Below are 25,319 nucleotides of genomic sequence, written 5' to 3'. Positions count from 1 at the left end.
TCCCCCCCCTCCAAACACGGCTTCCTGGTTTTACAAATGGCTACCTTAGCCAATGCCAGGAGCAGGTTGACCAGGAGATCCCTAGGCTTATTGTTCCGGGACACTGGGCACCCAAAAATAAAAAGATGAGGGGAGAAGTGTAGCCAGAACCGCAGGAGAAGGCTCCTCAAGAAGGAAAAGAGGGGCTGAAGTCTGGCGCAACTCGAATGTATGTGATACACAGACTCCCGCTCGCCACAGAAGGGACAGGCGGCGGGGGAGTCTGTGAAGTGCCAAGTATTCTCCTGTGCTCAGTGCATCGTGGAGGACCCTCCAACTCAAATCACCGGCGGGACGGGGAACCAAGGATGAATAGAGTTCCCTCCACCGGGGTCTCTCGCCCTCATTCGCAGGGAATACCCGCCTCCAGATAGTATCTGGGCGGGTGACAAAGGGCGAGGTAATGCACTATATGGAGCACTAGAGAACACAGGTCTTTCCTCGGCATGCCGCGGAAACATGCCGGGGACATATCCCCCAACCTGCTGAGGTTGGGGGAAAGAGGAGCCCGAGGGGGTTGCCGTGGTTTGGGTTCCACGCAAAGATCCGGAGAGCTAGGGTTAAAAGGTTGACAAGGCTCTCCGGTCTGCAATACCCCCTCAATGAAGGTGCGTTAGTCGGGGTGGATGGCATCTTTAATCTCCCGGATCAAACGATGAGGGACGCGGGCAGTACGCAGACCCATACGGGGCACGAGCACCTCTGCCCTAACCCAGTCTCGCCGCTCAAAGTCCAGGAGATCCCCGACTCTGGTCACCTGCGCCAGGATTAGCCGGCGGCAAATAGAGGGTGAATCCAACATCCGATCCCCCACTGCCGGATTATACAGCAGGGGCTCGGCGAGGAAATCAACCCCCACCGCCTGTTCCTTCCTGGTCGCGGAGACCAGTTTCCAGGCCTTAAGTAAGTCCCGGTAGTATGCCGGCAGCACCGAGAGGTCTCTACCTAAACCCTCAGGCCTGATGATAAACAGTTGCTGGTCATACCTCATATTGCGCAGCTGGCGAAAGAAACTGGTCGCCAGCTGGCACCACTGCGGAGATGGATCAGCGAATAGGTATCTCTGTAGGTATTGGAGGCGGAAAGTGTGTAACTGGGAGAGGACACACACCACTCCCTGTCCACCCTCCTCCAAGGGGAGACACACAACTCCCGCAGAGACCCAATGCTTCCCCATCGAGAGAAAATCCATCAACTTCCTCTGGATCTTGTTGATAAATTCGGGGTTGGACCCATGGCTATCAGCCGGTGCCATATCTGACTGGCCACCAGTTGGTTAATCACCAGGGTTCTTCCCCTGAGGGAAAGCATTCTCGACAGATACACCCAAGACCCCAGACGAGCAATGACCCATTCTTCAAGATCACTGAAGTTTTCCGGGGCCGGGTTCTCCGCAGCAGACAGGTCGACTCCCAGATACTTGAGAGTATCGCTCTCCCACGAGACATTCCAAAACGCGGAGGGCAAGGAGTCCACCTGTAAGGACCCACCAGAATGCCGGAGAATTTGGACCAGTTGATCCGAGCAGAAGAGGCCGTGATGTAGACCTCTTGGCACGCTTGTGATCATCTAGGTCCTGGGCCACGAGGAGCACGTCATCGGCATAAGCAGACAGGACTACCTGCATGTCGGGCTCCCGCAGCACCAGCACGGTGAGCCTCCTCCTCAGTAGGCAGAGGAAGGGCTCAATGGCCAGCGCATACAGTTGCCCAGACAGGGGGCACCCTTGACGTACTCCCCGACCAAACACAAAAGGTGCCGTCAGGGACCAGTTGATCTTCACCAGACACTCTGCAGAGGCGTACAGCATCTGGAGAAAGCCCACAAATTGTGGGCCGAAGCCAAACGCCTGCAAGGTCTGCATAAGGTAACGGTGATCCACTCTGTCAAACGCCTTCTCTTGATCTTGGGATAGGAAGGCAAGTGATAGACCAGTCCTCTGTGCGTAGTGCATCAGGTCCCGGACCAGAAAGATGTTGTCATGAATACTCCTGCCCGGGACAGTATAGGACTGGTCATGGTGAATCACCTCTGCCAGCACGGACTTGAGCCTCAGCGAAAGCGCTTTGGCTACGATCTTATAGTCTGTGCTGAGCAGTGAGACTGGTCGCCAGTTAGAGATCTGGCGGAGATCTCCCTTCTTCGGCAGCAGAGACAGTATTGCCCGCCGACACGAAAGGGGCATCTCACCGGTCTCCAGGGCTTCGGCTAGGACCTCGGTGAAATCAGGTCCCAGCATCTCCCAGAAAAACTGGAAGAACTCCACAGTCAGCCCGTCTAGCCCCGGCGTTTTTCCGCGGGACATGAGATTGAGGGCTTCAGAGAGCTTGGCCAGAGTCAATGGTAACTCAAGCCGCTCCCTTCCATCTTCACCGACCGTGGGAAGCCCTTCCCATAAGACCCTGCATTTATCTGGCTGGATGGACTCCGAAGAGAAAAGATTTACATAGAATCTCCGGGTTCTGTCCCGGATGCTCTTCGGGTCAGTCAGAGGGGTACCGTCCTCTGCCAACAAGCAGGTGATATGTCTACGGTTTCCCCTCTTTTTCTCCAGCGCGTAGAAAAGGCGCGACCCGCGATCCATCTCCCGATGGAAGTGGATGCGGGATCGCACATACGCCCCCCCGAGCTCTCCGATCTTCCATGTCCCGGAGAGCGCACTTCCTCTCGTACATACGTACATACTCTGCAGGTATTGGTCTCCTGCCACAGACAGCCGCTTCTCGAGATCGAGCACCTCCTCCCTGAGGGCCTCGATCTCAGCATCGCGCCGCCCGCTGGCACCTTTGGTGTACTCCTGACACACGAGGCGCAGATGAACCTTGCCCACGTCCCACCACTGCTCTAACGTGGCAAAGTCTGACCTGCAACCTCTCCAGGCCATCCAAAAGTCTCGGACCGACGTCGCAAACCCCTTGTCCTCCAACAACGTATTGTTGAAGTGCCAATATGCGGCCGAGGGTGCTGCAGGTAGCAGCGTCACCGTCACGGACACACAATTGTGGTCCGAAAATGGCGCCAGCCTAATGGCACTGGACTGGGTTCTTGACTGGCTGTGGATGGAAATATACAACCTGTCGATCCGGGACCAGGACATCCGTTCACCCCTAAACACCCTAACATGGGTGAACTCAGTGGATGCCTCAGGATGTTGTTCTCACCAGATGTCTACCAAGGAGTAGCGGGTAATGAACTCCCGCAAGGCCGACGCAGAACACGGGTGTGGCTCCGGACCATTCCGGTCTTTCCGAGCCTCGAGGGTACAGTTAAAATCACCCCTGAGCACCATGTATTCGTCCGCGTCGACTGTCTCCAGGTATTCAGACATTCTGACGAAGAATTGCCTTCTCAGGGGTCCGGTGGCAGGAGCATACACGTTCAGGAAATTAAATGTGTAGTCCTCATGGCCGGACCCTGAGATGCAACAGGTGACCTGGAACAACAGCTTTGACAAGCAGCAGCTCTGATTGAAAGGACTCAGAGAACAGGGTCACCACCCCACTAGATGACGAAGTGAGGTGGCTGAAAAAGACCTTGCCTCGCCACTCCAAATGCCAGCTGGCTTCAGCCTCTGGAGTGGTATGGGTTTCCTGCAGGAAGCTCACAGAATACATTCCCTTCTGTAAAAAGGAGAGTACCTGGAACCTGCGAAACCCGTCCTTACAGCCATTCACGTTAAGCGTACCGATGCTCAAAGCCATTGGTAGTCAAGAGTTTTGCTTTCCACAGGCGCTCAGGGTGCTATACCCCGAGAAGGCTTTATGTGGTCTTGCATCAATTTATGAAATTTCAGGACACGAAGATGGATAGGCCCAGAGATTTTGGCCTTGTGGTTAGCCCTGATGTATACTAAGAGAGAGTGGAGAATGACCGAGGCATCCTTCCACCTTCCAAGGGCCAACTGCACCTTCGTTGTTCCGTGTTTGCAGAGGGTATCCTCCAGGAAACCATCTAGCTCCTGGGCAGGGATAATGGGGGTCCACCACGTCCGCGGTGCCAGAGGACTCCTCACTGAGCCCCAACTCCCCGAGCTCCTCTTGACTGAAAAACTGAAGACCCCCGCCCTTCCCTGCGGGGGCCTTTCTCAGCCTTAGAGTGGGTCCCCTCCTCGGTGTTTGCACGAGGGGGTCCACTATATCCTCCACATCCAATCCCAGGGTGGGATGTTCAGGGGTATATGGTGGCGGTATGGCGTAGGTAGCGGTCTCCCTAGTGTCCTCAGGGGCCAACGAGGCACACAGTGCCCTCCTGGTCTCCTCTACCGCCATGCGAACAAACGGGATGCCACGGGCGTTCGCATTAATCGCGGGAGGGCACGTTTCAGCAAGTACCTCATAGGGAGGGTCCAGCCCAGCAGTCGCCTCCAACAAAGTGCCCGACCAAAACTCCTCACCAGGAGAGCTCAAATCTGGCATCTCCCAGATGCAAAAAGAAGTGCTCGCTAAAACACCCTCACCCACTCCCGCCTCCCCCGCTCCACCCTCCAAACCCCCAACCACAGGGGTCAGCCCTAGTCCATCCCCTTCTTCCAGTGACACAAACCGGGGCTCAGCCTCAGGTGTGCCACCCGAAGGTGGCACAGCCGGAGGGGGATCCTGGCCGACCTCCGAGTCCCCGAAGACAACTGCGTCCGGCACGGCAGATTCACCGAAACACAGGTCCCCGGGGGATGTTCTCCAACTGGGAGGGGTGTTGGACTTTTCCCCAACGTTTATATCTAGGGGCAAGGCCTTATGTTGTTGTTCACTTTGGCCTTCCACCCCAGAGACGTTGGGTACCTCCTCCTGCATTCCCTCTAGATCTTCGAAGGTGGGGGGTTGTAAAATTATGAGATCCGGCTCACACTGGCTAATCCTAACCAGTGGGCCAGATGGAGCCACCTTGAGCAGATCTGATGTTTCGTTCCGCTTCAGAGACATCCGAGGGTGAACGTAATACGGTTCACCATCCTCGACCTCCTCAATCACCCTCTTGTTTTTTGTTTTAAAAGGCATCTTCCTGGGGGGTGATTCCCCAGGAGAGGGTGCTGCTACCTCCATATCAGGAGCTTCCTCCCGCTCCCCCGCACCCTGTATGGTGCTTACATTGGGGATAAGGTGTTCTTGGGGGGGGGCAACGACAACAGAGGGTGACTGTTGTGGGGTGACTTTTTTTTCTCCCTCTTTTTTGGGGGGAGAGGTTGAGATGTCACTGATTGAGTTGGGGCAGTGACATCTTCTGCGGTCCCTAGGGGGGCCTGGGCCTTCAAGGGCTTTTCCTTCTCCCTCTTTCTTTGGGGGAGAGGTGTAGACGTCACTGTCCGAGATGGGGCAGCGACATATCCTGCAGTCCCAGGGGGGAAACAAAAGAAAACAGCACACAACGCCAAATAGTGAAGCAAATTCAACAATATATTATAGAATTAAAAAGGGGGTAATATATCTGCGTACATGAAAAAAGTTGGTAAAAGGCATGTAGTGTGTATCACACTGTTTACCACTCGGCAGCTGTTAACTGTAGAATCGGGTGCTTGCTTCCCTCTGCTGATGCAGCTCAGTTAACTACTTCTTCAGGGAATAATTGGGCCATTACCCAGAGGTCTTAAATACCTCACATAGATACCTTATTGGTCAACCAATTAGGGATAGACCAATCATCTATAATAGGTAATGGTCTGCGTGATAGGGAAAATGTGTAGTTTATTTAAGACCTCTGGGTAATGGCCCAATTATTCACTGAAGAAGTAGTTAATTCTACGAAACTAGTTGGATGTAACATTCTATTGCCTTATATCTGCCTACATTGGCCTTTGTCTATGTATTGGCCTGTCCTGTTTTTATTTCATCCTGTGTGCTGTTTTGGACACTTGTGAGAGACTTTGTAAGACTGTTCAAACTTCCCTATTGAATCCACCACTGCTGTGTAAACAGTGACGTCACTACACAGCGTCCCGCGACGGAGCGGCATCGCGGCACGCTGAGGGCACCCCAGCAAGCTGCGTTTTAACCTCTGTGCAGAGGATACACCTGCCGAGGTACAGGAGCAGCTTCATATCGGCCAGGAAGCAGGAGCGATTTCACCGAGCCCCAGTACCAGCTGCTGAACCTGGCTGCATGAAGGGAAATCCCCTTGGGAGTGAAAGACTGACGTCCTGCCCCGGAATCAACTGAGCTGCATCAGCAGAGGGAAGCAAGCACCCGATTCTACTGTTAACAGCTGCCGAGTGGTAAACAGTGTGATACACACTACATGCCTTTTACCAACTTTTTTCATGTACGCAGATATATTACCCCCTTTTTAATTCTATAATATATTGTTGAATTTGCTTCACTATTTGGCGTTGTGCGCTGTTTTCTTTTGTTTCCATTCTCTTAGTGTGTGTGGGGTGCTGAGCCACCCCTGCGTTTACAGCTGCAGATGCCATTATCCCCAACACGGTTATGTGGCACTTATTATTTAATGTATAATTATCTCACTGTGGGAGTTGTGGTTTAATTTTTTATACATTTTTTATCACTAAATTGATGGTATAGTCACTGCACTGTATATATTTATACATTTACACTTTATAGGTAGTTAGGTAGTAGCGCACAGTTTTGTTTTTAGTTTTTACAGTCCCAGGGGGGGCCTGGGCCCCCGAGGGCTCCGCCGCGGTGGACGCAGCGGCACAGGGTGTTTCCTCCTGGGGGGAGACAGCAATAACAGAGGGTGGCCGCTCCATGGCAACCCCCTCTCCTTCCCTCCGCTCTCCAGAGAGAGGTGCAGAAGTCACTGTTCCAGATGGGACAGCGACATCTCCTGTGGTCCCAGGGGGGACCTGGGCCCTCGAGGGCACCGCTGTGGTAGGCACAGCGGTACCGGGTGTCTTGGCAGAGGGAGGGCCGGGTGCAGGAATTGGGATAGGTCCTCTGTTCCCTTTGGGGCAACTCCTGCGAGTATGCCCCAGCTCCTTGCACAAATAGCACCTTACCCCCTCCGTGCCATAGTACACGGTGTATGTTATGCCCTCGTAGGGCACCCCAACAGAACCCTCCACAGATTCTGTGCTCCCTGGCAGCAGCACTTGTACCTGCCGCCTAAAAGAGAGTACGTGCCTCAGCGCTGTATCCCTGCAGCCCAGCGGAATTTTTGTTATGGGAGATTTAATATCTCCCAGGGCTTGCAGGCATGGGCGCATGCGGCTGTCTGGGATGAAGGGGGGCACATTGGACAGGATGATTTTTGTGCCTAACCCCTCCATGGGTTCTATGGGGATGTAGGTCCCCCCTACACTGATGCCTTTCTGCACCAGGGTGTGGGTGGCAGCCAGCGTATGGAGGAAGAAAATGCCCCTCCCATACATCTTCCTGGCTGCCACCACAGCAGAGTGTCCCAAAACGTCTGCCACAGCCCTCTCATAGATCTCCATGTTAAGGAAGGTGACATTGGGCACCTCACCCCAAGCTTCCTGCTCACACCGGGCGTGGCCTGTATCTTGGGGAGCAGGGTGTCCCCAGACCTGAAACCAGTGCGGTTCTGCTCTGGAGACCCTCTGCACATGTACACTATCAATAAAAATGTATTTCAAATGTATTTATTGTCATTTATTTATTTAGATTTATTTATTTATTTTTTGGCGGCTGCTGTGTTTGTGTATTTTTTTATTGTGGGTAGCGGGGGTGGGTGAATGGGGTATTAGCCCCAATGGTGCTTGTTTAGGGCTTGCGGGGGGGTAGCGGGAGGGCTTAACCCCTTCATGACCGTAGCGGTATTAACTGCTACGGTCGTGAAGGGGTTAAGTGCACCTGAACCCCCCCGCAAGTCCTAAACTCACACCAAGGGCCAAATACCCCCCTCACCCATCCCCACTATGCACAATAAAGCGGGCACGGTGGGTTAACCCCTTCATTGCCTTAGCGGCTATCCGCTATGGTAATGACGCAGCATTTCTGTATTTTTAATAATATTGAGCAGGAGCAGGGGGGGTCCCTGAGCATTAATTTCTGGCTCAGGGAACCCCCTGCTCACTGTACAATATTATTAAAATACAGAAATGCTGCTTCTTTACCATAGCGCATAGCCGCTAAGGTAAAGAACGAGTGTTTATTTATACTGTATACTGTATGTGTTTTATTGATAGTGTAGATGTGCAGAGGGTCTCCAGAGCAGAACCGCACTGGTTTCAGGTCTGGGGACCCCCTGATCCCCGAGATACAGGCCCCTTTAGGGGGTGCCGGTATCCCTCTGCTCTGCTTGGTTTACAGGCCGCGATCATGTGGTCGGGCCCTTTAAACCAAGCAGAGGGATACCGGCACCCCCTAAAGGGGGCTGTATCTCGGGGAGCAGGGGGTCCCCAGACCTGAAACCAACGCGGTTCAGCTCCGGAGACCCCCTGCACATGTACACTATCAATAAAAATGTATTTCAAATGTATTTATTGTCATTTATTTATTTAGATTTATTTATTTATTTTTTGGCGGCTGCTGTGTGTGTGTATTTTTTTTATTGTGGGTAGCGGGGGTTGGTGAATGGGATATTAGCCCCAACGGTGCTTTTTTAGGGCTTGCGGGGGGGTAGCGGGAGGGCTTAACCCCTTCATGACCGTAGCGGTATTAACTGCTACGGTCGTGAAGGGGTTAAGTGCACCCGCAACCCCCCCGCAAGTCCTAAACTCACACCAAGGGCCAAATACCCCCCTCACCCATCCCCACTACCCACAATAAAGCGGGCACGGTGGGTTAACCCCTTCATTGCCTTAGCGGCTATCCGCTATGGTAATGAAGCAGCATTTCTGTATTTTTAATAATATTGAGCAGGAGCAGGGGGGGTCCCTGAGCATTAATTTCTGGCTCAGGGAACCCCCTGCTCACTGTACAATATTATTAAAATACAGAAATGCTGCTTCTTTACAAGGTAAAGAACGAGTGTTTATTTATACTGTATACTGTATGTGTTTTATTGATACTGTACATGTGCAGAGGATCTCCAGAGCAGAACGGCACTGGTTTCAGGTCTGGGGACCCCCTGCTCCCCGAGATACAGGCCCCTTTAGGGGGTGCCGGTATCCCTCTGCTTGGTTTAAAGGTCCCGATCACGTGAGCGCACGAGTCGGGCGCGTCACAGACGTGTGGAACGCCATGCCGCAGGTACCACATAGGGAGGAGGCAACGGGACGGATGCCACCACAGGGGAAGGTGATGCGGGCACTGTGGGAGACAGGGAACGGGGAGGATCATAGCAGGGACTCAGGGACCGCGTGGGTATGCGAGACCTGCGGGGTATGCGCTGCGGCAAAGGGAGAGAAGTGGAGGGTAAAGGAGAGGCTTGGGGAGGAGCAGGAAGGGCAACAGGAGTCGGGAGAGAGGGACCAAGAAGGGAAGGGATCTCCTGAGTCATCTCAAGTATCCCTGAATGGCGATAGTTGCATCAAAGGTTTTAGGAGTTAGCCTTGTTTTTATGATAATGATGACTTTGGGTTTATGCATAATGCACCATGCCCTTAGTTCATCCAGTTTGGGCAGCAGGCTCCGGATATTTATATGGGCAACAGATAAGACCTTTTTGGAATTTGAAGCGGGTATTCTTACGGGTATGAGACAAGGTTGAAAAGGGAGGGCCTGGGTTACGTTCAACATCACCTGCTAAGAGAGTACATAAAGAACACCAAACATAAGAGTATAGCATTACTGAGATGATAGTACAGTGATGCTAATTGATCAAGTTAGCTAGCAAGTATATAGTCCATTGTGCCATTATTGGGTAGTGTGATGATTACAAGTCCATAATACTTGGGCATCTTGGTTAGGTCGAATCATCCATTCATTTTCTTGATCATATAGGAATGCAATAAACTTTATCTATACATACAGGCGTGTACGTGCAAACTTTTAGAAAGTATTTAAGTCAAGAAACAAAAAATAAGAGAGAGAAAGAAACAGAGAAAATCATAACATCATGTATAAAAAATTAATGGAAGAAGGCCCCTGTTCTGTACCGATAGTGTGTATGTGAGATTCGTTATAGCATATTGCTATATTAGGACTCCAGGTTGTGATTTGTATTAACAGTATACTTCCTACACCGTATGGATTTTGTACGCAAATCAGTATAATACTGTATGTGAAGTGAGAAATAAGAAATGAGAAAGGACATCAGAATGGTCCCAGCCACTGTAAACAATACAATATGTCTGGTGAGAGACTACCTCACTCACCGACTCTGCTGCTCTTTATTACAAAAGCCATGAGAAGAGATTACTTCATAGAATAAATAGATTTAGTGAACCACTCTGAGAACACTGGGGATGATAGAGGCTGAGGAAGGAAGATTGATGAAAAAAGGGTTTAATCAGAACAGATTTAAAACAATCTGAGGTAATTCACAGCTAAGCAGGCAGTATACTTGAAGGTTTAGGCAGAAACAAAGTCCAGAACAGATGTGAGATTATACACAGATAAGGCAATATAGTTTGAGGGGTTAGGCAAAAGTGAAGTCCAAAGCAATCCGAGATCATACACAGAGAAGGCAAAATACTTAGCTGGGCAGGAGACAAAAAACAGGGGTGTGGGTGGTAACATAAGCTGGGAGCAGAGTTGCAACGCCAGGAGCTGAGGAACTTCCTGGACTTTAAATAGGGTGCAACCAGGAAGTAGGATAGTCTACCTTGCAATGCCTCTGGGAACCCCTTTATTCTGGCTGCAGAATTATTTTCTCAATTATTCACCATTGTTGATACACTATCTGTCTTCTCACAGTTTTTCTGATATCTCATTTTAGCACTTTTCTTTCCACTAAACATTCACAGAGAGCTAAGGACTTGGAAAGGGGTGGTTAGTCAGAATTTTGGGGACAGTGCTAAAGATACAGATGGAGCAGGGGGTTCAGGTAAGGAGCTTTGCGCTTGCTGAGGGGGGCAAACCATATAAGTGGCTTTGGGCTGGGAGGTCTATCATCTAAGGGGCTTTGGGCTGTAGGACATTAACCATCTTAGGGGCTTTGGGCTGGGGAAGCTAACCATGTAAGGGGCTTTGGGCTGGGGAAGCTAATCATGTAAGAGGCTTTGGGCTGGGAGGTGGGCTTAACCATATAAGGGTCTTTGGGCTAAGGGAGGCTAACCAAGTAAGGCGCTTTGGGCTGGAGGCTAAAAAGGTAAGGAGATTGGTGCCTGTAAGGAGCTTAAAGGGGAGCGGTTCTAACTAGTGCTGCTGCACTTTGAACTGTAATGCAGTTAAGAGCCCCTACTTAGTGAGGGGTGGGACTTTGAGGCATGTAACTTTTCTAGTACACTGGCGACACACTTTATTCGAGCTTGGCTAGTCCCACGAATTCGGGTATACCCGGGTATATTGAGGTTTGTGACTGTTTTCTGCCCGAGTGCATTGGGTTATTTTCCAGGCAGGGATTGAAGCATTTTATTCCCTCTGGCTGCAATACTGCACAGTATATATATATATACTGCATTACAATTCAGAAATTTATGCCATCTGGTAGACACGCGAAGCATTGAAGCCTATTAAATTCTAATCATTATCATTTAACAGATCAGCCGCCCATCAGCCAGGCATGAACCCAGGCTGGGAAGGCAAATGCAACGGGGCTTGTCAGAGGTGAGAAGCGGCGCATTCCAGGTATCTGCCAGGTACATACTGGGTATTTGCTCGAATAAAGTGTGTCGGTGCAGTATATAGTGTATCGGGTGTGTGAATTTATTGTACTTTTGTATGTGTACAGAGCTTTCTCATTTAAAAGTGTATGGTGCGTGTGTTTGTCTATGGTGTGTGTGCATCTGTGTATGGTCTGTGCGTCTGTATGGTTTATGCTCCTTTGTATGGTGCGTGTACCTGGTGTGTGTGTGCCTTTGTATGGTACATATATCTGGTGCATGCGCATCTTTGTTTGGTGTATGTATCTGGTGTGCGTGTATCTGTGTATGGTGCATGTGTCTGTATGGTGCGGGTATCTGGTGTGGGTGCATCTGTGTATGGTGCGTGTATCCGGAGTGCATGCATCTGTATATGGTGCATCTATCTGGTGTGGGTGTGTTTGTGTATGGTGCATGAATCCGGAGTGCGTGCGTCTGTATATGGTGCATGTATCTGTTGTGGCTGTGTCTGTGTATGGTGCATGTATCTGGTGTGGGTGCATCTGTGTATGATGCATGTATCTAGTGTGTGTGTGTCTGTGTGTGGTGATTGGGCTGCCTGATTCTTGGGATGGTTGGTTTGACTTGCCCCCCAAGCCAAAATTTGCCAGCCAGCCCCTGGCAGTGATTCTGTTACATGTGCATTCCAGTCAATTATTTAAATTGGCTCTCTCATGAATTATGGTTTTTAATCATTAATTAATAGAAAGTAGCAGGCTGGTTAACAGACAGATTGGTTGATGCAGATGTAACTCAATAAAACCTAAAGATAGATTTTTGGCAGCCATGTATGAGCTGAAGGAGACAGGTAATACTTTAAGACATATGTCAAATAAACATGCATTAGTTCAAAGCTAATTGCATGTATACAGAGACATGGTTCATAAGGAGTATTTTAAAAACACTAGGTTTTTAATCGTGTCTTTATTTCTTGGTTTGAATTGAAATGAAGATAGCCAGCCAGGTGTAGTACTTTATTTGTTTTATTAAATTAATTTAATTTATATAATGTTCTGTGTAACCAGCACCTCAAAGTGTTTGACATAACAAAAAATACATAAATAAAATGAAAGCTATGAGACCTTTTCTACCTTTTATATGTCATTTGGTAAAGTTTGCTTGTAATTAACCATTTCAACGGTGTAGTTCCTTAGGTAAAAAATATTTAAAAATAAAAAGTACTAGAAGTGGGTCTTTAATCTTCATAAAAATTTAAAATGAAGCCACATTTGTGTTGACATACTTAATTATTTTATCCAATTCATAAAAAAATTGAGAATACAGAAAAGAAACAAAAAAACAGACATGAGGATTGTGAGGTGTATTCAAATTACTTAAATGTAACCATGGTTAACCTTGGTAATACATCAATATCTACAGTAGTTTTTTCTACTAAATGTTACTATTCAGAATCACAAAAATTGCTCTGTGTCACTAACACAGAGAGGTTTGTAACACAGTTGTATTGTTGGAGGGCTTTTCATAAGAAAACAGAGTTTTCAGATTATGTAGGAAGGACCAAAAATGTAATGCAAACATTAAAAGAAACTTGGCTTTCTAGAAGCATGTAATTGTCTAGGTCCTTCATCCCGCTGGTATTTGTCTTCTAAAAGATACTGGGAGTGGAAATCAAATTACATTTTGGGATAAGTGGGTATTAAAATTATATATTTTCTCAACGTGAACTTTTCTGAGAAAGGGCCACGTTTAGTATGGAAAGCTTGTGAACAACAACATACTGTATTTGTATTATTATTTGTATTGGCCCTATAAAGGTTATCGTAAGATGCTGTTTACACAGTTTATCTGTGACTACTTACAGTAGTCCACAAATAATTTAAACATGTTTTTCTGTTTACTTTTCTAAAATCTATTTTTATACAATTTACACTATACTGCTTTTGAGGAAATTGATCAGATCCAACTGTCTTAAACTTAGAGACTTAGGGCCTCATGCAGTAAGCGTTGATAAGGGAATTATCACCATTTTATAGCCAAAATTGGGTTTGAGATTCAGTAAGCGCCGATAAGTGCTTGATTTCGCCAGGTTTCGGAGCCGATTATTTTGTTATGGCCAGTCGGCTGCCGATAAGCCTGTTTTCGCCACTGATCGCCACTTTTTTAAATCGGCTGGATTCAACAAAAAAAATCAGCTTATCGGGGCTGATCGGCACTACGAAATTGAGATGTTATGGCCGATTTCTCCCGCCAACTAAAGTTGGCAGTTTGGAGGGGAGAACAATCACTAAGGTTGCCGGAACGGCACTTAGAAAAAAAAAATCTTCTGTACATCAATGGAGTCAATGGAGCGGGGACGTATAACAGTATAGTACTGTTTACGTTTCATTGCTCACAATACAAAGGGGATTTGCATTACAGTGTGGGGGCATTCCCTGCATTGTGTCACAGCTGACGTGTATTATTTGCATAACATTGTACTTTTACATGTTTTCAGCATTTGCGTGTCACATTACTCATCATGTGATGATGTGGCAAGGGAAAATACTATACTCAACTCTTAAAGGAGAACCTCACATCATAGCACACATTTTACTGAATTGATCGACAATTGTTTACATGATGTTACACATGTCACACATGTCACACATACACAGTATATTCATGTTCCTTTACATTACACAATGCTTGTAATGTGTCACGCATCTTTAAACGTTCATGTACATCTAAATTCTCATGTTTACATCTACGTTTGGTCCTCCCTATTTTCATGACGTCACTTATTGGACGAGCAATCACATTGCATGTTTACATTGTAACCGTTGCATTACAAGCACTTCAACCTAACTTATACACACATGTACAGTAATTCATCATTGGGACACCTTGTAAACTCATTCTATAGCAACTATCCTCATTACAGAAATGCATGCATATGCACACGACTATTCATTGTTGGCAACATGTCACAATAACATGGCTAATTACACATGTTACACAAAACTTTTCCCACATCAATCTCAGCCTTTTTGTCTCATTACATGACTGACTCTTGCGTTCACAAGTTTTACATGCATTGCACATGCAACTATTTATTTGCAAGCAATGTTTGTACAAAGCTTCACCTCACATCATTGGCAAATATCATCATTCCCTGCAGAATACACACAACAACTGCACACAGCTTGCCACACAAGTACTTTATTATGTTAATGTAAAACCTTGCATTTTACTATGTCACCTGACATCATCACATACCTATTTAAAGGACGCCCATTACCTGCTCATTCACAGCTACTCATTTCAAAATGTTGAGATTGTTTAGGAGACGGAGGAACATTCTTTTCTATGACATGCTTGCTGATGAAGAGAATGACTTAGGGCAAGGGAGGGACACACCGAGGGACAGTGACAGGGACAGTGACGCGGATACGACAGGGACAGGGAGAGGGACAGGCCGAGGGACAGGGAGAGGGACAGGAGATCAGAGGAGAAGACAGAGGAGACAAGTTGTGCCTCGTCCGCGTCTGTACAGGGAGAGAACCCTGTTAGATGGGATGAGTGAGGAGGAGATTGTAAGTCGCTATCGTTTGAGTTCAGCAGCAATCTTATCTCTTTATCAGGAGATAAGGGGAGATTTAGATTTTTTCACAGCCAGAGGTCGTGCAGTCCCTGGGCTTGTTAAAATGCTGTGCTCATTACATTATCTTGCTTCCGCGTCATACCAGACAACTGTGGGCATAGTGGGCGGGGTCTCGCAATCTACATTCTCGCGGGCCTTGACCCAGTTTCTCTATGCACTCAATAGACGCGCTAGGAATTATATTCATTTTCCTACAGAGGCGACAGAGTGGCTGGAAGTCAGGACTGGCTTTTATAATATAGCAGGGATACCATGTGTGCTGGGTGCAATCGATTGCACACATGTTGCTTTGATTGCACCTAGTCAGAGTGAGCATGTTTACCGCAATCGTAAGCACTACCATTCACTCAATGTACAGGTGGTATGTGATGCCACGATGAGGATAATGCATGTGGTACCCAAATTCCCTGGTTCCAGTCACGATTCCTCTATCCTGAGGAACTCTACAGTCTTCCATGCGTTCGAAGAGGGACATTTTGAACATGGTTGGCTGCTGGGTGAGTACACATTTGGATGTTCTAACACAAAACACATTTTTCTTTAGGAATGTTTTCATTGTAGAATCTTATCACTAATGTAAGCTTATGTGTGCTCCATTCATTATAGGTGACTCAGGATACGGAATTAGGCCGTGGCTATTGACTCCGGTGCTAAACCCTCAAACTGAAGCAGAGGAGAGGTACAATGCAGCCCATATATCTACAAGATCTGTTATAGAGAGGACATTTGGCCTACTCAAGACCAGATTTAGGTGTCTCGACAGAACTGGTGGTGCTCTTCTATACAAGCCTCAAAAAGTGTCTGATATTATCCTTGCCTGTTGCATTTTGCACAATGTTGCACTCAGGCACAATGTACAATCAGACCTAGCTGAGCCTTTGGTAGACGAGCATCCCACCCATGTAGCTGCTGAAAATGAACAAACAGCCAGTGGTGGCCAGACACGCCAGAATCTCATCAATTCATTTTTTTCTTGTAAGTAAAAAAAGATATGTTCCAAGTTCTACTTTTATAGTTAAATTATGTTATCTTAACAATAATGTTTTTTTATATAACCTTCTGTTAGGACACAGATGAATATGGGTTGCACACCTTTCTTTTCTCTGCTGTGTGCACAAAGGGATGTGGCACCGGTATGTTATTGTTGCACAGGTTATATAATCCCTCTTCAATTGTACTTTAGTTGTGTGTATGTGAATTCAACTGGGGTAACAAAGCACTAATATTTTAGCATTGTGTTGTTCCTTATGCTAACACAATACACATATTATGCCCATACTCATTCATGCTTCTAGTATGCTTACATACAATGTTATTGGTGCAGTGTAACATGTACATCCATATGATGTGTACACCAGGCTCATTTACATTTTGAATGTCATTAAATATACATGGTGTTGCACATTTAACACCAAATACACACTTTGCTGTGTTGTTTACGGTACTGAAGATGGCATGTCAATGTTTGCAATTTATATATTGTTCCTTTGCATTATAGGTATATCTCCAGTATGACTGATCATGGTATGTATATTTGCTGACATCTCTCATAAGATGTGCCTACCTCAATCTTCCTATAATTATTTGAAGTAAAAACCCAACATATTGGTTTAAAGACAAATGTAACATACATGTACTTTCTGTATCATGTATATGCATTTAGCTACTCTTGAGCTTTCATGTGCATTGTATTAGAAAATGATTACTCCCATTTCATCACATTTTATGTATGTTTCCTTATAAATTCCATTCATGTAATATAGAGGTGTTTGGAGAAAAGGGGATAACTGTACTTATTTGTTTACTTACGGGAGCTCATTCATCACGGATGAAATTGACTGATCATAACACTCCATGCATGAATGCCTGTAATCACAACAATGCGTACTACATCTTATATTTAGCAATGTAGGTGTTTTTTAATGCTAGGAATTAATAGTCAACATGAATTTAAATTTGTGACATGTGTATGTATAAGTCACACGTGTGTGGATGTGTCCTACATGTACCAAGTGTAAAACTGTGAACAGAAAACACTATTTTGTTGCAAATGTTACTGTCATTTAGCATTTCTAATTTACCTATATGACAATGTTGGTAATATTTTTGCAATATAATTCACGTCACTTCATCATTATCATGATGATAATTATCAAGTATTCTCACAATTGTAACGTTAATCACGTGCACATTAGCATAGACACACTTTTTAAGACAACTGTTTGTGTCTGTATCAATTTGTGTAGGATCCATGTATAACACCGACAAATGATAACACCAGCTTTATTATGGTAGCTTATATCATCATATTGACTATACGATGTATTTTTAGAAAGTTTAATAAACACAGTAAACTATAGTTAGTTAGGTTAATGAAATATACACAGAAACGTACTTCATTACATGATGTTGATGTCATATTCAGAACATCATGCATTGTAGGGGACCACAACATCTGGCCAATAACATTAATTGCTACAGTCCCAAACCATTTTATCAACATACCCATGTAACAAGAGATTTTTAACAATAAAGGGCTAGTTGGTTGTAAGTGTCCTTTACATTGGGAGAAGGAGTGGCTCAGTGAGTAAAGACACACACTGGCACTGAGAGTTTGAAGCAGGGGAGTCTGGTTCAATTCCCGGTGTCGGCTCCTTGTGATCTTGGCCAAATCACTTTATCTCCCTGTGCCTCAGGCGGCCAAAAATAAATTGTAAGTTCCACGGGCCAGGGACCTGAGCCTGAAAAATGTTTCTGTAAAGCGCTGTGTACAACTAGCAGCGCTATACATGAACATGCTCATATTATAATTATTATTATTATTCTTATTATTATTGTTACATAGTTTCGACAGTCATACGTTCCATTACACAATAGAATACACAAATGTGTTAGCAGAGTGGGAATGGTTGTTATATATAAAACACACCATGCCATAAAATGATAGTAGTCATTAAAGAACACTCAATAAAAATTCATGAGGCACTATTTTGCAACATCATTATGTTAATTAAGTGCTTATGCAATATAGGCATAAGGGTATCACATTTTAAATTGTTTGTTAATAAGCGCTGCAAGCAATATAAAATTAGTTCCATATGTAGTATAGTAGTCGGTGGCTCCTCCTCACAATCATCTCATATAAAGGTAGACTCTTCAGAAATCATACATTGATCTGATTGTATCTTCCCCGACATCTCTGAAATACAGCAAACACATGATGATGAAAGATGGCACCTTACTATATATGTATCCGTGACAACGCGTTACACAGCTCTATATGATTGTGTACATACACACGTCACTCACTTATATGTTAGAACTACAAGTGTACATCAGTATGTAATGTTTCTTTAAATTTGTAGCAGGCATAACTATGTATATGATGTGAACGTTGCCTGTATACTGAAAAATGTGCGCGCACATCTTAGTGTGCGCACGCACTTCACGCTTGGCTGCACTAACTGTTTGCGCATGCGCAAAACAAAGCGTACGTTGTGCGTTCAATACAGGTTGAAAATATGATTAAACATAAAATCTTTATTTCAAATACAATGAATACGAAACTACATTCGTTCTAAACGAGTACATCTGTATTCTTTTTAAACAGACGTGTTTGGACAGAAAGGACGGCCGATAACACAATGCGCAAATGCAATACGTGTGACGTCATGTTAAACCAGCGTGAAACGCACGCTAACACTCCTCCCACTCAATTAACATTCGGCTAACGCCCAGTGTACGCCCCCACTGTATGACACACTGCAGTTACCGTTACTATAACAAAACATGACAGCCAATAGGCTTTGAGGCGCGCACGTCGCTTGGGGGCGGGACTTACATCCGTAATCCTTTTTAAGGACGCCTTGGGCCATGACAAGGGTCCCACGTCATACGTGGTGGACCCGCTTTTAAATGTTGTAGATGTAGCATGATAACAAAACAGGTATGTGTTAGAGTTATGGTAAAATGTTGCTAATATGTTTAAAGTGATAGGAAAGTACGTATATTTATTCCGTCAGCAATGTGTACTACTCTTTCAGGTTCTACTATATTGTATTCGGAAACAATTTGTTTGTGATCGCTACATGTTATGCAGTCTGCTATGTTACGCTGTATCCACGCATTGAAAGGGAAAATGGTGGTTAGAAAAAAAAAAAAAATTTAAACGCAGAGTCAACTCATAACGGTTGTTATATTTACCATTCTTCTAGAATTAACTCTTCGTCTGGCTGCAACTGGTCGCTCCAGAAATGCAAGGCTTTTTCATCCACGCTTGACCCACCCGCTGAATCCAGTATGACACACATCTCCTCCATGAAGCGCTCATAGGAATCGCACTGCTTTCTTCAAACAATTGGTCGGGAGGTATGTTCATTTCTTCGGGTACCCATTCCAATGCATTTTCAGCTGAAAGGCTTGGTACAGAATCAAAGTAGTTATGTTCATGTACAATGTGGGTTTCAGGAATGGAGGGTGCAGATATTGCAGCAGCTATCGATTCACACGGAACAGTAGTAGCGGATCCATTGCTATTGGCATTAGGAATAAATATGCCTTTAACCACAATATATGTGCCTTCTTTCACGGTGAAATGTTTTTCTTTGGCAATCTTCCAGAAACCATAGTTGTGTTCTAGCTTATCCTGCACACGTTCAAAAAAGTCATTTGTTGATAAAGTGAATCTTATTGATGAATTAAAATTGCGCGCATGCCGACGGTTTTGGTAATAAGGATATTTTGCTCGAATCAAATCATAGATTTGGCGTGTGCTTGCTTGATGTCCGCAAGTTGATAAAATAGCTTCTGATATCATGTATTTATAACCTAAATTCGGATTCATAATTGTCACCAATTCATCAGCCATTGCAGAGTAGCACAAAAGATGTGTGCAGGTATCTGTTCTTTGCTCATCAAAATGAAACTGCTCAGTGGCTAACAAATTGCTGTGTTTCCTTTTCAAGGTCAACAAAAGTATAAACTGTAACTCCTTATTTCAAACGCCAATTGGATTTCTAGTTATAATTGCTTGAACATTTGTGGTTTGTGATAGCCGCATGTGGGACAAACATGTATCCTTTTTTTATCTCGTTTTTGAAAACATTAGTACACTTTTCATTCAGTAACATTGAGTTTTCTTGCAAAATAACAAAGAGCACTGTGTGAAAATAGTGCTTAGACAGCCATATCAGTAAATACACACACCTGCAAAATGAAATGTTTTTTTCCCACATACATTTCTGTGTGTATTTGAAAGTCTGGTTAAGTCCCTGTCTGCATGAGTTTAAATACGTGTGTATCTATATATATATAAATATATCTATCTCATAAATATATATATATAAAGTGTATATTGTACTATATGTATATTGTGTGTATGTGTATGTGTATGTGTATGTGTATATGTATATATATATATATATATTATATATAAAAATAATAATTTTTTTTTTTTTATAAATATATATTATATATATATATATAAAAAAGTAATTTTTTTTTTTTTTTTTTTTAAATATTGCTGGAGTACACACAACATATTGATGGCAGTAAGTAGGCCTTGTATGAAACCTATTTAAATGGTGATAAACATGAGTGAATTAAGTAATAAACATTTGTTTGCGCCCAATAATGTTAGAGGCTCACACTTAGTATAGTTCTCAAACATTAGGCCTGTATTATTAAAATACTGTGTTTTCACAAGGAAGCATGAAGTGTATGTTTTTTGTAAATACATCTATACCAGTTTAGATAGCACTATATATACACACACACACACACACACACACACACAGTGTGTGTCTGTGTGTGTGTGTGTGCATATATCAATACATACTACATATATATTAGTATCAATTCAGAGATGTTCTTGAAACAAGAACACATAAATGATTAAAGGACAACATTACAATGGCCACCAAAGGTAAGTAATATTTAACACAAAATCCTGCTGTACACGTACAAGAAAGATGTTTGCAGTTAAATAGGTGCTTTTATAATTGCATGAAAATAATATGCACATGCAATGATTACATCAATTAACACACCCAAATGCAATGTTTTGCTGCAAAGTCAATGGCAGCTTCTCTAAACTTAGCAACTGGCTCCTGGTGGACCATTACTGAACAGACGATTAAAACATAAATATTTATAACACTATTCATTAATTAGGAGTGTTAACATTTCCAAAACTTCACGTGTACAAGAACATAGTTGAAAGTTTGGAAACAACACAGTCTTCAGCATACATACAATAGTAATTAGATAATCTGAAGTCAACAAAACAAGGCCAAAGACATATTTTCTGAATTATAACATTTATTTTTTTTGTTCCTTTTGCGAGCGAGTAACAGGCCTGCTTGTTGTCTCTTGAATTTTCCTTTTTCTTTTGCCACCAACTTTAGGCACAACAGAGCCACTTTGAGTGGCCTCTGGCACTTCACGGGCAGGGCTTGTGGCCAGTGACTCACCTACAGGGCTTTTGGGCAGTGACTGTTCACCTACGGGGCTTGTGGCCAGTGACTCACCTACAGGGCTTGTGGCCAGTGACTCACCTACAGGGCTTTTGGGCAGTGATTCACCTACAGGGCTTTTGGGCAGTGATTCACCTACAGGGCTTTTGGGCAGCGATTCACCCACAGGGCTTTTGGCCAGTGACTCACCTACAGGGCTTTTGGGTAGTGACTGTTCACGGACAGGGCTTGTGCCCACTGACACATGTGAGCAAGTTGGTAGACACTGCACAAGTGATGGTTGGTCTGTTTCATGTGTGTCTTTTGTTGTTTTTGACCAAAAACTGGTCAGTAGTAACTGCTTGTGTTTTGTTTTAGTGGGCTCCTTTGTAGGTGTCTGCTGCTGAATTTGTACAGATGGCAGCGGTAGGATGTCATCAGGAACCTGCACAGCAATGTCTGCTACTTGACCGGTAACATTTGGGCCTGGTGAATGAATATCAGATGAATGTGGTGAAAACTGACCTGCATGAACAGATCCTGGCTGGGAGGTGTTGAATTGTGGTACATTAGTCATTCTCCAGTAATTAGCTTGTGTTTGCTGAACAACTAATGCTTCGAATGAGGTGTTGATTTTTTGCAACTGTTTAGGCACTTCAATGAAGACTCTGTGGAGATGTGCCAATTGTGAAACTGTTTCTTCCTGCAGTGCAATCATCCTTTCCAGCACCGTCATGAGGTCAGAATGGCGACGATTTTCTGCTTCCACAATTTTTCCCTCAGAAGCTACAATTGCATCGTATGTCGTATTTGCTGGACGATTTGCCGGTAAAACAGTTTCAATTGGAACGTCTTCATGGTCACTTGCTTCTATTTGTGTGTCTATGGCGGTGGCGTCATCATCATCATCATCATCATCATAATCCTCTTCATCATGTTCTACAAATAAATGTACACATTATTAAATGTCATGTTAATCTCTGCTGTGTTACTATGTAATTGTACTGTGTCATAAGTAACAACTAACATGTTTCCATACGTTTTATAACCTCACATTAAAAACTACCTTGACTTAAGAATAATGTTTGGACTCAGTATGAAATATGAGTGAATGAAAACTTGCTGTAAACTCACAACTCCTACATGATAGTTAACATCACTAACACAATACAAGTTGCCTTACACTTCATTTTCACTGACACTAAGTAATCCTATTTAAAGAAGATGTGCAAAACAAATAATGAACATGACAACATAACATATAGAAGAGCACATATTATATGGCCACCAACTGATACACTCACCTTCTAGGTGTGTTGAGCTGGCTGACCCAGGTGAAGACACTTGTTCAGTCTCAGGTGACACATGTCCTTCAGGGGCAACTATATATAACAATAACATAAGTTTTACATTTACATGTGTAAATATTGAACAAACAGTTATTGTATGTTCTGTATTTATGAGTACCTAACAGCATCATTTCCTTAACCCAAAATGTGTGTGTGAAAGTGAACATAAATAGTTGTAATAACAATGTACATGCCTGTGTACTTAGAACTTTTGAGTTCCCTAACATACAACATACTATGGTTCTGCAGTAATGCGTGAGGAAAAATACATTAAATTTGTACATAAAAATCATATGTTGTGTAGTGATATCAGTATCATAATGTACATAACTATCATGAGATGACCATTCACAATGGTTATCATGAAGGTGGTCATATTGCAAAAAGTGTTGTTTTTGGTAGAGGATATGTGTGGTACATTAATATAAGATGTGGCACACCTGAATGTGGCTATGACTCAACAAGACAAGACATGCAGTGTGTGATAATGTGTCGTTGATAGTAGTTCAACTATAGATATGAGTGAACTAATGTGTGACGTACGCTTTGATAAGTAATGAGTTGTTGGGGCATTTAGTAGCTAAAGTGAAGCTTTCAAATGAGTGTGATTAACTTCAGTTGTGCTAGTCAGGTTGTAAGAACGGTATTCCCTTCCCCAAAAAGCCTAATCAGCCACACCTTTCAATTACTTGAAACAGGTGAAAATGGTGTGAACAAAGTTGCCCCTAAAATGAGGCTGTAATTAGTGTGTGTGCTGAACCCCACCCCCTCTGTTGAAGTGTATGCTGTGATGAGATATTAATTGCAGCTGCTTTAACACAATGGTAGATGAGCTAAATAGTCGTGTGCAGTTTTTAAGTTATGAAAACAATGACATAACATATGATACGTGTGCCTCATGATGCTGTCTGTATATGACTTAAATCAAAAATGGACCTTTTCATTAACAACTATAGATGTGTTAGTGCAAGTGATGTTTGTAGGCCGTTGCATGCAATATATTTGATGCATGCTTAAAATAGGCAGTAATGTCATGTTTGTCGGAGTAAAATAAATAAAATACACAATAATATTCTACATATTTATGTTCTGTACCTGTAGCTAGTAATAATTTCTCATTAACATGTGTTACACATGTGTACTACCCTGTTGTTCCCCATCTTCACCCACCATCAATTGCTTCCACTGCAGCAATGCATTTTGGGAATTCACATGTAAATGAGCACGCAATGGCACGTGCTATATTAGTTACTGCTTTTAGTAGGACTACAACATATATGTCTATTTTGAGATATATATATATACAGAATCAGACATATACATATATAGATGCAGGTATGCTTATATTGTGAAGACAGTATAAAAAGCAGTGTAACTATGCAAAATAACTGTAAGCAACGACACGCCTAGTACAGTAATATTTCTCACCTGGTGGAAATTGTGAGGGGTAAATTCCTATATCACGGTCACCAGGTAAGCCTTCCACGACGACGGGAAGTAATTTTGCCCGAAGCAGCTCCTCCAATGGACTTAATATGAGACGTTGTGGTGTGGGCCCACCTCCAGTGCCAGTAGCATGCACGCGTTGGTGTTGTATTTTCTTTTTCAATTTGGACCTAATATCATCAAATCTCTTGTGACAATTCCGCTTGTCCCTCACATGATTCCCACACGCATTGACACCAATGACTATTGTGTCCCACATTTCTTTTCTGCTTGCTGAACTTGTCCGCCCTTGAAAAACATATAAAATATATGAGGTAAATTAATAATAATATAAGCACCAGTTTCCTACACTGCTAGCTGTTCCAAGAGATAGCAAACATGCTGTTTTATGTGTAATATGTGAAGCACATGAGCATTCACTACTAAACCTATACATGTAAGCAAGCTTGCATTCATATTGTATGCAGTTATGGCAAATTGACCGCCTGTGTTTAGTTGTCCTTGTAAGGCATGATAAAAAGCTGTGTTTCCAGACTAATTAACATAGACAGATATTGTGAAGCCATATTTGCATATGAACAAAACTCAGATGACCTAGGATCACATGTATTTGAATAATAAATGTAAAGGTACACTTACCTAGTAAATGTCCATATATACTGTCATAGTGCTCCAGAATGCCAGTGACAAGAGCTGTATTTTCCTGGTCATTGAAGCGAGGATTACGTGGCTTCTCCACACGTTTCTTCCGAGCAGGTTTAGGGTCAGAGCTTGGCTGGTGCTGACTGGACTCTCCTTCTTCCAATGGAAGAGCCTCCAAAAGCTGCCCACCA

General features: G+C 44.1%; 1 protein-coding gene across 1 annotated transcript in view; it reads right to left on the bottom strand.

Moving 5' to 3' along the window:
• LOC142488245 (uncharacterized) overlaps positions 1-24,801 on the bottom strand; it is a 41,795-nt gene extending 16,994 nt beyond the window's left edge. The window contains exons 1-3 of the mRNA XM_075588615.1: positions 24,469-24,801; positions 22,996-23,073; positions 22,037-22,630 (exon numbers count right to left, since the gene is read on the bottom strand). Coding sequence (XP_075444730.1) covers positions 22,037-22,630; positions 22,996-23,073; positions 24,469-24,745 — 949 coding nt within the window. The 5' untranslated portion in view covers positions 24,746-24,801. The remainder of the gene's footprint in view (positions 1-22,036; positions 22,631-22,995; positions 23,074-24,468) is intronic.
• Between the last annotated feature and the right edge of the window lie 518 nt (positions 24,802-25,319).

The sequence above is a fragment of the Ascaphus truei genome, chromosome 2 (assembly GCF_040206685.1).
Source record: "Ascaphus truei isolate aAscTru1 chromosome 2, aAscTru1.hap1, whole genome shotgun sequence".
In the NCBI taxonomy this organism is placed as follows: domain Eukaryota; kingdom Metazoa; phylum Chordata; class Amphibia; order Anura; family Ascaphidae; genus Ascaphus; species Ascaphus truei.
Note: the sequence above shows the minus strand (reverse complement) of the source record. Positions and strands in the feature narration are given on the sequence as shown.